General features: G+C 38.6%; 11 protein-coding genes across 11 annotated transcripts; 5 read left to right on the plus strand and 6 right to left on the minus strand.

Annotated features, from left to right (window-relative positions):
* Positions 1-53: 53 nt before the first annotated feature.
* Positions 54-1,679, minus strand: C5L36_0C08740 (uncharacterized protein; the record flags this gene model as incomplete). Its single annotated transcript, XM_029466579.1, has 1 exon — positions 54-1,679. The coding sequence occupies one exon, from the start codon at positions 1,677-1,679 to the stop codon at positions 54-56; it is 1,626 nt and encodes a 541-aa protein (XP_029322439.1).
* Positions 1,680-2,022: 343 nt separating this feature from the next.
* C5L36_0C08750 (uncharacterized protein) lies at positions 2,023-3,075 on the plus strand (the record flags this gene model as incomplete). Its single annotated transcript, XM_029466580.1, has 1 exon — positions 2,023-3,075. One exon carries the CDS (start codon positions 2,023-2,025, stop codon positions 3,073-3,075), a length of 1,053 nt encoding a protein of 350 aa, XP_029322440.1.
* Positions 3,076-3,868: 793 nt separating this feature from the next.
* On the minus strand, positions 3,869-4,906 carry C5L36_0C08760 (uncharacterized protein; the record flags this gene model as incomplete). Its single annotated transcript, XM_029466581.1, has 1 exon — positions 3,869-4,906. One exon carries the CDS (start codon positions 4,904-4,906, stop codon positions 3,869-3,871), a length of 1,038 nt encoding a protein of 345 aa, XP_029322441.1.
* A 787-nt stretch (positions 4,907-5,693) lies between these two features.
* Positions 5,694-6,629, minus strand: C5L36_0C08770 (uncharacterized protein; the record flags this gene model as incomplete). The annotated part of the gene is made up of 1 exon (XM_029466582.1): positions 5,694-6,629. One exon carries the CDS (start codon positions 6,627-6,629, stop codon positions 5,694-5,696), a length of 936 nt encoding a protein of 311 aa, XP_029322442.1.
* A 298-nt stretch (positions 6,630-6,927) lies between these two features.
* Positions 6,928-8,001, plus strand: C5L36_0C08780 (uncharacterized protein; the record flags this gene model as incomplete). Its single annotated transcript, XM_029466583.1, has 1 exon — positions 6,928-8,001. One exon carries the CDS (start codon positions 6,928-6,930, stop codon positions 7,999-8,001), a length of 1,074 nt encoding a protein of 357 aa, XP_029322443.1.
* Positions 8,002-8,018: 17 nt separating this feature from the next.
* C5L36_0C08790 (uncharacterized protein) lies at positions 8,019-8,846 on the minus strand (the record flags this gene model as incomplete). Its single annotated transcript, XM_029466584.1, has 1 exon — positions 8,019-8,846. The coding sequence occupies one exon, from the start codon at positions 8,844-8,846 to the stop codon at positions 8,019-8,021; it is 828 nt and encodes a 275-aa protein (XP_029322444.1).
* Positions 8,847-9,044: 198 nt separating this feature from the next.
* C5L36_0C08800 (uncharacterized protein) lies at positions 9,045-10,220 on the plus strand (the record flags this gene model as incomplete). Its single annotated transcript, XM_029466585.1, has 1 exon — positions 9,045-10,220. One exon carries the CDS (start codon positions 9,045-9,047, stop codon positions 10,218-10,220), a length of 1,176 nt encoding a protein of 391 aa, XP_029322445.1.
* A 132-nt stretch (positions 10,221-10,352) lies between these two features.
* On the minus strand, positions 10,353-11,012 carry C5L36_0C08810 (uncharacterized protein; the record flags this gene model as incomplete). The annotated part of the gene is made up of 1 exon (XM_029466586.1): positions 10,353-11,012. The coding sequence occupies one exon, from the start codon at positions 11,010-11,012 to the stop codon at positions 10,353-10,355; it is 660 nt and encodes a 219-aa protein (XP_029322446.1).
* Positions 11,013-11,265: 253 nt separating this feature from the next.
* On the plus strand, positions 11,266-12,681 carry C5L36_0C08820 (uncharacterized protein; the record flags this gene model as incomplete). The annotated part of the gene is made up of 1 exon (XM_029466587.1): positions 11,266-12,681. One exon carries the CDS (start codon positions 11,266-11,268, stop codon positions 12,679-12,681), a length of 1,416 nt encoding a protein of 471 aa, XP_029322447.1.
* Positions 12,682-13,211: 530 nt separating this feature from the next.
* C5L36_0C08830 (uncharacterized protein) lies at positions 13,212-13,697 on the plus strand (the record flags this gene model as incomplete). The annotated part of the gene is made up of 1 exon (XM_029466588.1): positions 13,212-13,697. One exon carries the CDS (start codon positions 13,212-13,214, stop codon positions 13,695-13,697), a length of 486 nt encoding a protein of 161 aa, XP_029322448.1.
* A 791-nt stretch (positions 13,698-14,488) lies between these two features.
* C5L36_0C08840 (uncharacterized protein) lies at positions 14,489-15,520 on the minus strand (the record flags this gene model as incomplete). The annotated part of the gene is made up of 1 exon (XM_029466589.1): positions 14,489-15,520. One exon carries the CDS (start codon positions 15,518-15,520, stop codon positions 14,489-14,491), a length of 1,032 nt encoding a protein of 343 aa, XP_029322449.1.
* Positions 15,521-16,239: the final 719 nt, after the last annotated feature.

Below are 16,239 nucleotides of genomic sequence, written 5' to 3' on the forward strand. Positions count from 1 at the left end.
CAAAAAAATGAAAGAAATGTTCTGAAGATGCCAACATTTTATATCTTATAAAACTATATACCAATCACTTTTTTGAAAACTTCCCGTTTCGTAGATTTCCCTGTTTTAATGCCCTTGCTTACCAGGTCACCAACTAGATTTTGATGATGATGATGATGATGTGGTTGGTATTTCTGGGACCAATCAATACCGATTGTTTCCCAAACAGTTACGGGTATTGATTTCGGTAACTTTCTACCATACAAGCATTGGTCTATAAGCCACATTCCAACAATGAATTCCTCATATGTTAATGTCGAATCATCGAACATATTCCTATCAATGTCTAGCAAGTTATAGCTAACTTGTTGTTCTCTTGTGTCATCTTGCACATTCTCAGATGAACGTGAACCATTCGTATTTGTCATTATCTGGTTCTTCGGTATTTCAACTAACCATTCTTTTGATCCGTTGTTAACTGCTTTTATCCAACGTCTTTTTCGATCATCTAATACCAACGACCAAATCTTGGATAAGGTTGTCTTATCGATTTTCGACCTCGTCCAGATTTCATAGACGATCAAACTGTGGATCCTTTCGTTTAGTGGTGTATAAGTGTTTACAAAATTTGATAATTTCAAACTTTCAGCGTCAACTAGCCTAGGGTCAAGATCAAGGTATGAGGATTTGTTTGCTGCAAACACCCCCTCGTAACGTTTTTTCTCGTCTGATGTGATCATGTTCAGAGTTTCTCGTTCATGGTTCTTCCAGGGCTTGTTTTCGTTGAATCCAGACTTGCTGTTCTTATTTTTCGACTTTTTATCATCCCTCAAAGTAGTCCTGAAAACCAACTGTTGTGATGGTACATTTGCTGACTGCTGTTGGTAAATTGAATTACTAGTACCCATGGAATTCCTTAGCCTTTGATTCGGTGCTGTGTTGTCAGGAGCAGTAGTTGCACTAGGCATTGGTGGATCAACTGAAATGACAGAGGTATTCAAGTCGAGCTTCTTGATGTGGCTGGGTATTTGTGTCGTAGATATTGGATAGTGAGAAGGTATAATATTACTGTCATTAGACAGTGATTTGGGGCTAGAAGAAGGAGTAGAAACAATTGATGTCGGCGCTTGTAAGGAAACTTCTGATTGGAGTAAGTGATTTGCTATTATCGTTGGATTTGTAGTTTGTGGAACTAATGGGGGTTTCCGAACCCTTTGCTTCCTCAACAACTTTGGCGAAGTTGCGTTAGATATAATCATCTCTGGATTTCTCTTTGCAATTGACGATGCAGCCGCCAGAGCAGTGGAAGAAGAGCTATTGTTTATATCATTCCACTTGTTATTTTTACTCGATATCGATGTTGCTGATTGAGGCACTTGGGAGGTTGGTGTATTATAAATAGAATAATCTCTTGACCCATTGGCTTTATCTGCATGTAAATTATCTACTGATGATGATGTTTGAAGTGGCCTCATGGATGGTTGATTTCTGCTTACTGTTGTCCTCATTTTGTGTAATTTGGATGTTCTAATCGTATTTTCTTGTCTTCCAAGCTGTTTATTATCGGCGCTGCCATTGATGCTGGGGACCTTGTTAGCATTATTAGTTGATGAAGGGGCAGGATGCGATGTAAAGAGAGCTGCGGCTGCAATGGCGGCCTGGCTCGCCGTCGTACTTGGAGTCCCCTGCGATCCTGTCATTTTGGTTTAATTTACTGGTCACCAAGATGATGCAGCCTTCACTCTCATAGAATTGGTAATACAATACGGGGCTTGGACCATCTAACCAGCAAAGGATTACTTACCGCACTTTAAAATTGTGAAAAAAAAATTATACATGCACACAAATTTCTCATTGTAGTAGACGTTTGCAGAAAAATCAATATGAACATGAAAAAATCAGTGTGCAGCAAATTTTTTTGCAACACTTTTTTTAAACGTCTATGTGTTTTTTTATAAATTTTGTGTTTTTAGTACTATTCTCCAGTACAGCAAGGCTCTTTTTTACTTCACGCTAATAGAGAAAACTTAATTTTAAGACTCAATGACCACAGAAAATATACAATCTTCTGCAACAGATAAGAAATCTCTAGCATTTTCAGAACAACATTATTTTTCATCTTATGACCATTTTGGTATTCATGAGGAAATGTTGAAAGACAGAGTGAGAACACTGTCATACAGGAATGCGATTATGAAGAACAAGCATTTGTTCAAGGACAAGATTGTTCTTGATGTTGGCTGTGGTACTGGTGTTTTATCGATGTTTGCAGCACAAGCAGGTGCAAAGCATGTTTTAGCGGTCGATATGTCCAACATCATCGAAATGGCCGAAAAGGTCATTGATTTGAATGGTTTCTCCGATAAAATTACCCTGTTCAAGGGTAAACTTGAAGATGTCAAGCTACCATATAAGGAAGTTGATATCATTATAAGTGAGTGGATGGGATACTTTTTACTCTATGAATCCATGCTAGACACAGTTTTAGTTGCAAGAGATCTTTATTTGAAAGAGGGTGGTCTTTTGTTTCCTGACAAGGCAACTATTCATGTTGCAATGGTTGAAGACGAGGAGTATAAGAATGAGAAGATCCATTTCTGGGAAGACCCAATGCAACTATACGGCTTTGACTACACGCCATTCTTGAAGGTTGCAATGAGCGAACCATTAGTGGATACCGTTGATAATGGCAGTGTAGTTACGGGTCACTACGAATTGATTGAGTTTGATTTGAATACGGTCAAGATTGAAGATTTGGCGTTTGAGAGGAAATTCAAGTTGAAGGCAACAAGGGATGATAAGATCCATGCTTTATTAGCGTGGTTTGATTGCTCCTTCCCAAGTGATAAACCGGAAAACGTAGTCACTTTTTCAACAGGCGCCCATGCTCCATACACACATTGGAAACAAACTGTTTTCTACCTTGATCAAGTTTTGGATGTTAAAAAGGGTGAAGAGATCACCGGTTCCTTGGCAAGTAGACCTAACGAGTTCAATAATAGAGAACTGGATATTGAACTTAGATGGAACTTCCCGGCAAGCGGTGAAGAAGATTCCCGTAGACAGAGCGGTAAATACAACTACTTTTTGCGTTAACTTAACTAATCAAACAAATAGATTTCCGGCCTACATATGAAAATACATTATGTATATCCTTTTACTAATTAATCACTTTTTTTTTCCTTTTTGACTTAACATCCTAAAGTTCTTCTTTGTTATTAGTCTTGCAATTTCAGAGTTGACGGTGCCAAGAAAAATTCCTAAGAGCCAGGAATAGACAGAATTATTTGACTCGAAAATGTTGAGTGTTTTTGGTTGCCAAAATCTCAATACAATAGAAAGTTCAGCAACTCCGGACATAATCATCATGCGTTATGCTAGTAAAGTTTAATAGGAAATGGTTTTCGAGAGAATAAAAAATTTGGAAACTTTTACGGTATCTCTGGGGATCCGCATTTTTTTGTTTGCGAAACTGAGATTGGTATTGGGGAAGTGTAGAGAATACATATCGAAGGAATCGAAGAATCGAAGTAAAGTTAAAAAAAGAGAGGGGGAGGGGGGGGGATGCCGGGTTGGTTTTGGGGATGAAAAAACGATTGTAAATTTTTAAAATTAAAATAATGAAGGTGCCAGTTAGAGCTAGAAACCATACTTTTGTGACATGTTCCAAGTGACGTAAAAGAGATGGTTTTTTTGACATACTATTAGAATTTGAAATAAAAAGAACGGGGAAGTATTATATACACCTATCATGTTCCAAGTGATAGATACATATAATGGCTGCCCAAATTCTTCTTTTTGTCCTTTGCAAATGAAATAGAAAACGAATGAAGCAGACAAAACATAACATAATGTGGCAAAGGAAACCTAATAAAAATGTTTTTTAGACTTAGTTAGGTATTGGGAAACCTTTTAGGGTTGCTGGGTTGATTGGTTCATGGACGTAGAGTCTGTAATAATAAGATAAATCATCTGGATCGTCCCAATTACCGGATTCATAATAGTTGCAGATGATATAGTCACCATAAACCTCACCACAATATTTGTATCCGCAACCAACTTCTGTTGTTCTTGACCAGACCAATTGTGTGAAATGACCGGTACTTTCATCAAATTTAGGATCGTTATAATTGTAGTATTCAATTTCATTAAACCAAGCTCTAACAGCCCATGCCTTTTCAAAACTATATCCGTACGCCAAATTTTCACCTAGTTGCTCACCTTTATATGTTTTACCAGTATGAGTTAAAATACCATTACATTGATAGTTATTAGCAGAATCTTGAGCAAGAGATGCAATCTCATCGCTCCAAGTCAATGCAGGAGTATCTTGCATTAAAGATCTGAAATAATTATGCGCTTCCAAGTATCTAGATTTGAAACTTGTGTAAGGCTCGGATTCGTACGGAGGAGTTGCAGGTAGCGAGGAAGAAGTTGGAGCTGCTGATGAAGATGTGGATGATGATGAAGTTGATGAAGTTGAGGAGGATGATGTAGTTATTGGTTTAGCGGTAGTTGTTGCTGGAGTGAGCTTTGATGTTGTCGCCGAAGAAGAGGAGAACGTAGAGGTTGTTTCTCCTTGGGTTAAGGTAGATAATGTGGTTGGCGTCGATGGTGCTGTGGTTTCAACGGAGGTACTTGAGGCAGCAGGATCCTCTGAAGAAGCAGATGAGGTATTTTCCTGGGTGGATTTAGTGGTTATCTGTGAAGAAGTCAAAGTAGAATCTTGTGAAGAGGTGCTGCTTGCCGAAGTGCTCGTTGTAGATGGTTTTTCTTGGGAGGTAACATGTTGAGGGAATGGTATTGCAGAAGTGGAATAAACGGTGGTGGTTTTTGGAGACGCACACTGTTTCTGACTAGCAGCATCAACATATACGGCCTGTAGAGCAATGGCCAAAGACGATAGTAGTGCAGCAGATAGCTTCATTTGAGAGAGTTTTCGTTGGTGATTATTGGAGGCTAGCTATCTAGCAGGGAAGTTGGGCAAAGGTGCAAGTAAGTATGAACTCAGTCAAACAAATAGAACGAGTGATAATAATGGCAATTGAATAGCAAATGTGAGCAAAGATATGCAAATATAAATATATTCACTGATATATGCGTATCTATATCTGTATAAACTGCAAAGATATATCAAATGACAAAACCAAATAGTAGCCAGAATCTAGCAGTCTCGTAATACCTAAGAGATGGAAACATAGAGAAAGGGGAAAAATGGCTAAATATGTGTTCTTATAGAGCAAGCTAGGGGCTGATCTAAATCGCATGTCAAGTCCCTCTTGCGGCTCTATACAAAGATAGGAAATTTTAACCTTGTGACACGAACCAAAACACTCTTAAAAAAAAACAGTCCCAATAGTACAAGCCATCCTCTAACGGAGTCCACGGCCCTGAAAGAACTAGCAGACCGCAAATTTCCTGATTGGGCAGCCTCCCAGATTTCTGCTTGCGAGATATAAAGCAAGGTCCAAAGTTCCCGACTCCCGAATACGGTTACGTAAGACGCATCACAGTTAGGCATGCGAAAAATAGAACACTCTATTGTGTTTTAGGCTAGGTTAGTGCTTCTTATAATTTAGTGTGTTTTTGATGCGTCTTTAACGCATTAGCAGTGCATGGATGTGCAGAATAGTATATACTATTGTGTACTATACCTTGGAATAATGCGAAATCTTACACCGTACATCATAACTTACCACAAAATACACTAGAGGCTATGCATTATGCGCATCTCTGGTTGCCTTCATATATCCGAGAGCAAAGTTGCCCATGTACCAAGCACAAACACAGACAAGTACCAGCAACTTGTTCAGTCCACCCAGTCGGGACAATCCGCTCTCTATGGTCCGCCCCAAAACATGCACAGCAATCTCCAACACGGGGGGTTCCCTGTGGATATCATTCACACCCCCATGGTAGCACACCTCCCACTGGAGACACTCCTCCTTGAGTGCCGGAAGCTGTCCGTACTCCTCGCATCGGTTCACAATGTACTCTTGTAGGCATTGTTCCCTCATGAAAGAGTTACGAATCTCCATTTTCCGGTACTCCTCCATTATATCTTGCCGAATCTGGATTAGCACAAGGTACGCGATCCATACGAGAAGGGAGTAATTAATACTCCGTTTGAGCAACTCAAACAATTCCACCTTCCCGAACCGCATGCTGTTGATATTGATATTGTCTCCGGTTGGCCAGGGTTCCTCGTGCTGATTCGAATTGTAAAAATGGTTGTGGATGACAATTTTTCTACCGTCTCCTAAACCCTGTGTCAACGTTTGCAACGAACGCTCCTTCGATGGAGTACCTACATCTTCCTCCCTATTCGCTCGCCCGCTGACAGATTTGCCTACGAGGTATCCATGATTCTCCGGCTGCAAGAGTGCCAATGCACCGGCCATGCGCCTCCCACTTGTCATAGCCGATTCGCTATCAATCTCGTCCTCCAGGTGCATCTCTTCTTCACCGTCTCCAACTGTATCTTCCACTGGATTTACCACCCGGCGTCGTAATAGAGATTTATCAAAACTATCATCGTAATCCCGCATCTCGATATCGTCATCATCAACATCATCGTCTATATCCATCGGCTCATAATACCTATCTTGAAGTCGTAGTTTTTCCTCAAGCTCATCGACAATTCTATTCATCGTAAACTTCCACAGAGAAGCATCTCCATTGAATCCTGGAGGGGCAGTACAATCCGTCAACTTGGAGGTTCACATGATACGATGTTAAATAAATATAAAATAGTTTCGCATCATGAATTTCAAATTTCTTTGACGTTGCAATTATCATTGAAAAAAAAGAAATTTCAAAAAGGGTAATTAAAATTTTCTGTACTACACTGCAACTTTGGTGCTTAGGTTTTTCTCCCTCCTCCCCATTCTCTCAGCTTTTCTATCACCTCTTTTTGACACTGTTCCCCCGCCTCCCAAGTGAATAAAAATGGCCTCCAATAGAAAGAAGAAGGAAAAGAAGAAGGATTTTGTCAAACCAAAATTAAAAGTTGGAAAAGCAGCCCATAACCCTGCCAATCACACTTCAACCGAGTTTAAGGCAAAACGTATAAACATTACATCTTCCACCAAACATCTTATAAACCACGGCGACCCAACCACCGAATATTTGAAGAAGCTTTCAATATTGCGTAAGGTAACGGCAAATCTCAATTCACGGAAGGAAATACTTGCAGAATTCTTGGATATTCTAAAGAGAGATCCGTTTCAGGAAACTAATAAATTACCATTGGACGATTTGATCAAAGTCATAAAAGCCCTGCTGTTTGATCAGTCTAAGAAGATCAGACATGACGCTAGAGCCATTCTAGAGGAGTTGATTAGAAACCACAACAACTTAATAATCTTGAATCACGATTCCATAATGCTCTATGTATTTAGTGCTATGACACACTTGAAACCAACAATTAGACAGGATTCCATTTTGGCAATTAACTTGATAATTAATGGGGGTGAAAAGCTCAAGAATCTAACTATTTCAAATCATTGGATCAGAATTTGGAAAAATATTTTGGTTCTAATGAATTGGAAAAAGGAAAACAAATCGTATACCGATTCGAACGATTTCAAAGATTTCAATGGTATGAGATTCGACCAACTGTCATTCATATCTAGTTTACTAAAAGATGGTTGTTTCCCTCGAGAAGAATATGATGGGGAAGGAAACAGCAAGAAAAATCGAGAAGATACTATTCAGATCCATGATTTGCTAAACACTTATATGATAAAACCAAACATGAGTATGCTATACCGCAATCTAAAGCTATTTGGTAATATATCAGTGTCTTCGAAAAATCCCAAAGCTGATGAATTGGCTGATACCACATTATGTGAGGATGTCGATGATAGAGTCAAATCTTTCTACGAGGGATTCTACAACTCTGTCTCCAAGGGAATTTCCGATTTCACTAAGGTCGATGACAACAAACTAGTGGTTATATCCAATAAAATCTTGAATCAATTGCTAGAAATTGAAAAACTCTATAAAGCTATCTCGGACTGATCCGTTAATTCTGTATATTATGTTTCTAAAGGTTTAGAACTAGATTCTTCAGGTGGTGTATCTGAGTCGGAACTTGAGTCAGAACTTGAGTCAGAACTTGCATCGGAATCCGATGACCCTGAAGAAAGATCATCATCCAATACCTTCTCTCTAGTTATGATACTACTGTCTCCCTTGAAGATATACATCGTGGGAAATTCAATAACCAACTTATTGAGTAAAACTTCGCTTAACTTGGCATCCTTATCAACCACTTCAAACACCCCACTTTCCAAATCTTTAAACAAAATTGTGTATTCATCTCCTCCGCATATCCATGCCCTAGGTACTATCGTTCTCAGAATGCTAGATTCGCCTGACTTATATTTGACGTACCGATCTATAACCTTTTTATTTTCATCGATTAGCAACCATTCAATGGTCCATGCCCAATTATTCCCCTTCCCGCCACTCTTATTAAGTTTCCCCCTCTCCATTCCCAATGGAACTTTCTTCACTTTGACCCCTCTGGTGGGTACCCATTTTGAATTAATTCCATTATTACTAAAATTCCCATTTCTGCGATTACCTACTGTCTTCAGTATTTTCATTTCGCTTTTTCTTCTCTTCCCAAGATCCAAGCTTCGATTCACTTTAAGCAGAAAGTTGTAATCACGCTGCACATCGTTGGAATCCAACTGTTTTTTATCAATGTATGTATCCCTTGTGCCTAATGAAATATCACTTAAACCCGAACATTTCTTATCAATTTTGTGTTGTTTGAAGCATGGGAGTGAACAGGTGCGTAATTTACATCGTGGACAAACATACTTATGCTCTATTTTCTTGCAGATCTCGCAATGCATATGTAAATTTACTTATGAATCTTTGTGCTGGAAAAATGATGTAGTGAAAAAAGTTTTATACATGACCAAAAAAAATTAAAATCCATGTATAAAATCAACTTCATTGATGACGCGTATAAACTAAATTCTTCAAGGATATTCACAGAGATATTCATGCCGTTATTTTTCCAATATTTAAAAGACAACGCAAAATAATCAATGTCACTTTGGGCAGATAAATACAGACCGAAAACACTTAACAAACTTACTTTCCATGGGGAAACTACGAACCAGTTGACAAAGCTGGCAGATTCAGATTCAAACTTCCCCCATTTATTGGTCTATGGACCTTCTGGCTCTGGTAAAAAAACAAGAATTATGGCGATGTTGCGCAAGCTCTATGGTACCTCATCGATTGACAACTTGAAAGTCGATGTAAAAACTTTTACAACTACCAGTAACAGGAAATTGGAATTTAATGTCATTTCATCCCCTTGTCATGTAGAAATCACACCAAGTGATATGGGCAACAATGATAGGGTCGTGATTCAAGATCTATTAAAGGAATTAGGTCAAGTTGAAGCACTAGATTTTTCGGGGCTATTTAAAATCACTAAAAAAGATGCTAGGGGTGGTGACAATATCAAGGAAGAATTGACAACACCCCAAAAAAAATTTAAAGTTGTTATCATAAACGAAAGTGAAAAACTAAGTAGAGATGCTCAAGCTGCATTGAGAAGAACCATGGAGAAATTTAGCTCGACTATTAGATTGATTCTAGTTTGTGACTCCACGTCCAATATTATTGATCCGATAAAGTCACGTACTTTGGGTATTAGAATAGGTTTACCAAATAAAGATTCAATCAGAGATGTTTTCGAAGAAATATTAATAAATGAGGTAGATGCTAAGCGGTGTTTTCCAGATGATTTGGATGATCGTTGTATTGTCTACGATCATATAATTGAAGAGTCAGAATACAACCTAAGGCTCGGTATTATGATGTTAGAAGCGATGTACATGAACAATGATGTTGTGACTATCAATACACCAACAATCAAACCGGATTGGCAACTAGTTATTGAAAGTTTAGCTAAAGGGGTTATTAAAGATAGGTCTGTTGCTAGATTAACGACTTCACGGACAATCCTGTACGAACTACTGTCACATGCTATCCCTGGCAAGTTACTACTTGAAAAATTGATGTTTAATTTTATCAAATTAGTTGATGATTTTAGTGCGCTAAAACGTATAAATCAAGTCAAGTTGGAAATTGTCGAAGCCGCAGCATTGTTTGATGAAAGACTAACACTAGGAAGTAAAGACATATTCCACTTAGAAGGTTTCTTAACTAGAGTAATGGTCATTTTGGAAACTGATGTCAACACTTATTAAACTTCTTTCCTCATGTTTATTAACTATTTCAATGAGTGAAGGGAAAATAAATAGTCTTTACATTTTCTCCTTGACGATTCTATGTACAGTAGATATAAAGACCAATATATATATATATATATAAGTATCTTATTACTTACGACCATTAAATTTAGAAAATTCTTCTGACCTAGATTTCAAGAAATTTGCAAATTTTCTGGAGGGATTTTCCTTTGCCTTTTCTAGATAATTAACACTTTCAGGTTCTTCAACACGACTGAATCCACTTTTAGCTGGCGTATCTTTATCAATGAACTCCCAGATTCCTGGAAGTTTCTCACAAGTTCTTCTTAATGCGTCCTTCGCTGCATGACGGTGCATGCCGTCAACTTCGAATACAACTTTACCAGTTGGAACTCTGGCTGCCCAGTGATCAAACGGACCTTTACCCTTACCCATACGGGTTGCATTACCCTTTATACAAACTGCAATGTTGGTGCATAACCTCTTCCAATATGTTCCCTGTGCTTTTCTCACAAATCTGATCAACACATTATCAGCAGCCTGAAGCTGAGCAGCAGTTAGCCTTAGGCCTTCACTTTTCAAACGCATACCGTAGGTCCCAAATTCCAATGTAGTACCTTTGATTGAACCACCAGTACGGACAGTGACTCTACCCTTTTGTTTCTTCCTTACTTGTTTGTATCTTGGTGCTAATTCATGACCAAATCTCTTTGCCGATGATTGTGCCACCCTAGCAAAAGCAAAAGGCTGGCTTAGTGGAGAGAATATTCTCGTTAGTGAAGAAAACATTGCTAAAACAGGCTGTTCTTTGATGTCCAATACCTCCTTACCCAAACGTCTTCACCTTGTATAAGCATTCCCTAATCCTCGATTTCAAGTAATTCATAGTTGAAAAATGTTGAACAGACTTCAATATCTGGTGCACTGATTTCAATCTTTTTTTGAGCATGAAATTCATTTGCTAACACAAGTTTGTAAGTCACCGTGAATAAACTCTATTACACCTTGACTGAATTCAAAGGCAAGCAAAGATTACCAACAAATGGCTGTGCTAATGCAGTCTTTAAGAGAGGCATTCTATGTCTCGAGACAGCTGAGAGTTTCGACACGTTTGTTTACCACGTCACAATATCTGCTACATGGTTCTCCATCTACTAAAGTTGAAGATGGTAAGTTAACGGTCTTAGGAACAACATATAAAACCGATGAATGGACAAATGCTACACCGAGGATTCTATCTTTGGTGGGTAGGGATTTACACATGAACCCAAATCATCCAATTGGTATTCTTCGCTCGTTGATTGAAAATCGCTTCCAAGGTTTAGGGTATACAATGTATGGTGATTTGCAACCGAATGTCACAGTGGCTGAAAACTTTGATGTTTTGGGGTTTCCAAAAGACCATGTTGGACGTTCTAAGAGTGATACCTATTATTTGAACAAGGATAATTTATTAAGAACCCACACCTCCGCACACGAGCATGAATGCTTCCTAACATGCCAAACACCAGGTTATTTCATTTGCGGTGACGTTTACAGAAGAGACGAAATTGACAGAACACATTACCCTGTTTTCCATCAAATGGAAGGTGCAAGGGTTTGGAAAAGGGATGACTTTGCGTCCCAAGAAGAACTTCTAGCTCAAATTCAAAAAGATATTGACGCAATTCCAAAAACTGATTTAATTGTAGAGGATGTTGGTTACGATCCAGTTGAAAATCCAAAACAGGACTTCATGTCTGAGATAGAAGTTGATTTGGTGTCTCAACATCTAAAGCGGACCATTGAACTTTTAGTTGATGCCGTCTTTAATGAAGCTAAAAAGGCTGCGAAGTTAGCAGGGTCTACTGAGGAATATCTGAATGAGCCATTGAGGGTCAGATGGGTGGAGGCTTATTTTCCATGGACTGCACCATCGTGGGAAATTGAAGTTTGGTGGAAAGGAGAATGGTTGGAATGTTGCGGTTGTGGTGATGTTAGGAAACTAGTTCTTGATAATTCCAATTTGGACAACTCCATCGCTTGGGCCTTTGGTATTGGTCTTGATAGAATTGCAATGCTATTATTTGGTATTCCTGATATTAGACTTTTCTGGTCACTGGATAAAAGATTTATCTCTCAATTCAAAGAGAACCAAATTTCAATCTTCAAACCATATTCCAAGTACCCGGGATCTCAGAGAGACATTTCCTTTTGGTTACCAAAAACCGAAGATGGAAATCTCGTCAAACTTCATGAAAATGATTTGATGGAAATTGTTCGTGAAAATGCTGGAGATTTGGTTGAAAGTGTCAAATTAACAGATGAATTTGTCCATCCAAAAACCGGAAAACATTCTCAAACCTACCGTATTAATTATCAGTCCATGGACCGTAACATAACTAACGACGAAGTAAATGTAATGAATGATAAAACCAGGGAAGAGCTTGTTGAGAAGTTTGGTGTTCAGTTACGTTGAAGGTCATCGTGCAACTTGAATCCTGTACATAGAAAATTTAAAACAGACTTTTTTTCAAATATAGAGCAATACATACTAACTGCTATGATAGAAACATATTGTAGAAGTAATAGGTCACATACCATCCCGACCACAATGTAAACAAAAATGGAAAAAACAAGGCTTTTTCTCCCCAGAAGAATGTTAGCCTCTCTAAACCCAACGCAGACGTACTTCATTGCATAGATTTTCTTTAGTTAAGTGGTAGTTTTCCCGTTTGTAAGTATTGAAATATGTACATCATGCAAGTGCAGAATAACACACTGGTGCTTGATCAACAGGATTATACAACTGAGCTTTTGGTCGTAACATAGAGAGTTCCCGAGAGTTCAGATCATACATGATGGGGTTTCCCTGATAATAATGCTGGTTGTGTCTCTCTTTATTCAGAAAATGATTCTAGAAAAGTCCAATCATTTATTCATTTGTAGGATTAAGAGGTTGAAGACGAGGAGTATAAGAATGAGAAGATCCATTTCTGGGAAGACCCAATGCAACTATACGGCTTTGACTACACGCCATTCTTGAAGGTTGCAATGAGCGAACCATTAGTGGATACCGTTGATAATGGCAGTGTAGTTACGGGTCACTACGAATTGATTGAGTTTGATTTGAATACGGTCAAGATTGAAGATTTGGCGTTTGAGAGGAAATTCAAGTTGAAGGCAACAAGGGATGATAAGATCCATGCTTTATTAGCGTGGTTTGATTGCTCCTTCCCAAGTGATAAACCGGAAAACGTAGTCACTTTTTCAACAGGCGCCCATGCTCCATACACACATTGGAAACAAACTGTTTTCTACCTTGATCAAGTTTTGGATGTTAAAAAGGGTGAAGAGATCACCGGTTCCTTGGCAAGTAGACCTAACGAGTTCAATAATAGAGAACTGGATATTGAACTTAGATGGAACTTCCCGGCAAGCGGTGAAGAAGATTCCCGTAGACAGAGCGGTAAATACAACTACTTTTTGCGTTAACTTAACTAATCAAACAAATAGATTTCCGGCCTACATATGAAAATACATTATGTATATCCTTTTACTAATTAATCACTTTTTGTTTCCTTTTTGACTTAACATCCTAAAGTTCTTCTTTGTTATTAGTCTTGCAATTTCAGAGTTGACGGTGCCAAGAAAAATTCCTAAGAGCCAGGAATAGACAGAATTATTTGACTCGAAAATGTTGAGTGTTTTTGGTTGCCAAAATCTCAATACAATAGAAAGTTCAGCAACTCCGGACATAATCATCGTGCGTTATGCTAGTAAAGTTTAATAGGAAATGGTTTTCGAGAGAATAAAAAATTTGGAAACTTTTACGGTATCTCTGGGGATCCGCATTTTTTTGTTTGCGAAACTGAGATTGGTATTGGGGAAGTGTAGAGAATACATATCGAAGGAATCGAAGAATCGAAGTAAAGTTAAAAAAAGAGAGGGGGAGGGGGGGATGCCGGGTTGGTTTTGGGGATGAAAAAACGATTGTAAATTTTTAAAATTAAAATAATGAAGGTGCCAGTTAGAGCTAGAAACCATACTTTTGTGACATGTTCCAAGTGACGTAAAAGAGATGGTTTTTTTGACATACTATTAGAATTTGAAATAAAAAGAACGGGGAAGTATTATATACACCTATCATGTTCCAAGTGATAGATACATATAATGGCTGCCCAAATTCTTCTTTTTGTCCTTTGCAAATGAAATAGAAAACGAATGAAGCAGACAAAACATAACATAATGTGGCAAAGGAAACCTAATAAAAATGTTTTTTAGACTTAGTTAGGTATTGGGAAACCTTTTAGGGTTGCTGGGTTGATTGGTTCATGGACGTAGAGTCTGTAATAATAAGATAAATCATCTGGATCGTCCCAATTACCGGATTCATAATAGTTACAGATGATATAGTCACCATAAACCTCACCACAATATTTGTATCCGCAACCAACTTCTGTTGTTCTTGACCAGACCAATTGTGTGAAATGACCGGTACTTTCATCAAATTTAGGATCGTTATAATTGTAGTATTCAATTTCATTAAACCAAGCTCTAACAGCCCATGCCTTTTCAAAACTATATCCGTACGCCAAATTTTCACCTAGTTGCTCACCTTTATATGTTTTACCAGTATGAGTTAAAATACCATTACATTGATAGTTATTAGCAGAATCTTGAGCAAGAGATGCAATCTCATCGCTCCAAGTCAATGCAGGAGTATCTTGCATTAAAGATCTGAAATAATTATGCGCTTCCAAGTATCTAGATTTGAAACTTGTGTAAGGCTCGGATTCGTACGGAGGAGTTGCAGGTAGCGAGGAAGAAGTTGGAGCTGCTGATGAAGATGTGGATGATGAAGTTGATGAAGTTGAGGATGATGTAGTTATTGGTTTAGCGGTAGTTGTTGCTGGAGTGAGCTTTGATGTTGTCGCCGAAGAAGAGGAGAACGTAGAGGTTGTTTCTCCTTGGGTTAAGGTAGATAATGTGGTTGGCGTCGATGGTGCTGTGGTTTCAACGGAGGTACTTGAGGCAGCAGGATCCTCTGAAGAAGCAGATGAGGTATTTTCCTGGGTGGATTTAGTGGTTATCTGTGAAGAAGTCAAAGTAGAATCTTGTGAAGAGGTGCTGCTTGCCGAAGTGCTCGTTGTAGATGGTTTTTCTTGGGAGGTAACATGTTGAGGGAATGGTATTGCAGAAGTGGAATAAACGGTGGTGGTTTTTGGAGACGCACACTGTTTCTGACTAGCAGCATCAACATATACGGCCTGTAGAGCAATGGCCAAAGACGATAGTAGTGCAGCAGATAGCTTCATTTGAGAGAGTTTTCGTTGGTGATTATTGGAAGCTAGCTATCTAGCAGGGAAGTTGGGCAAAGGTGCAAGTAAGTATGAACTCAGTCAAACAAATAGAACGAGTGATAATAATGGCAGTTTAACAGCAAATGTTAGTGAAGTTACGTAGGTATTTATATATAGACTTATATATGTCTATCTATGTCTGTACAAATTGATAAGAAGCATAGAATGGTAAGCCAATATGGTAGCCAGACTACAGCAATCTCAAATAATTGAAAATGGAGGGGGGGCCAGAGAAAGGGGGGAAAGGAGGCTAAATACGTCCTCTTACAGAGTAAGCTAGGCACTGATCTAAATCGCACGTCAAGTCCCTCATGTGGATCTTTACCAATATAGCAACCATGGGCTTTGTGACACAAACCGAAACCGAAGCAAAATAATCAAGTCCCGATAATACAGGCCCTCCCCTAACGGAGTCCACGGCCCTGAAAGAACTAGCAGACCGCAAATTTCCTGATTGGGCAGCCTCCCAGATTTCTGCTTGCGAGATATAAAGCAAGGTCCAAAGTTCCCGACTCCGAATACGGTTACGTAAGACGCATCACAGTTAGGCATGCGAAAAATAGAACACTCTATTGTGTTTTAGGCTAGGTTAGTGCTTCTTATAATTTAGTGTGTTTTTGATGCGTCTTTAACGCATTAGCAGTGCATGGATGTGCAGAATAGTATATACTATT

Source organism: Pichia kudriavzevii, chromosome 3 (genome assembly GCF_003054445.1).
Source record: "Pichia kudriavzevii chromosome 3, complete sequence".
NCBI classification, from domain to species: Eukaryota; Fungi; Ascomycota; class Pichiomycetes; order Pichiales; family Pichiaceae; genus Pichia; species Pichia kudriavzevii.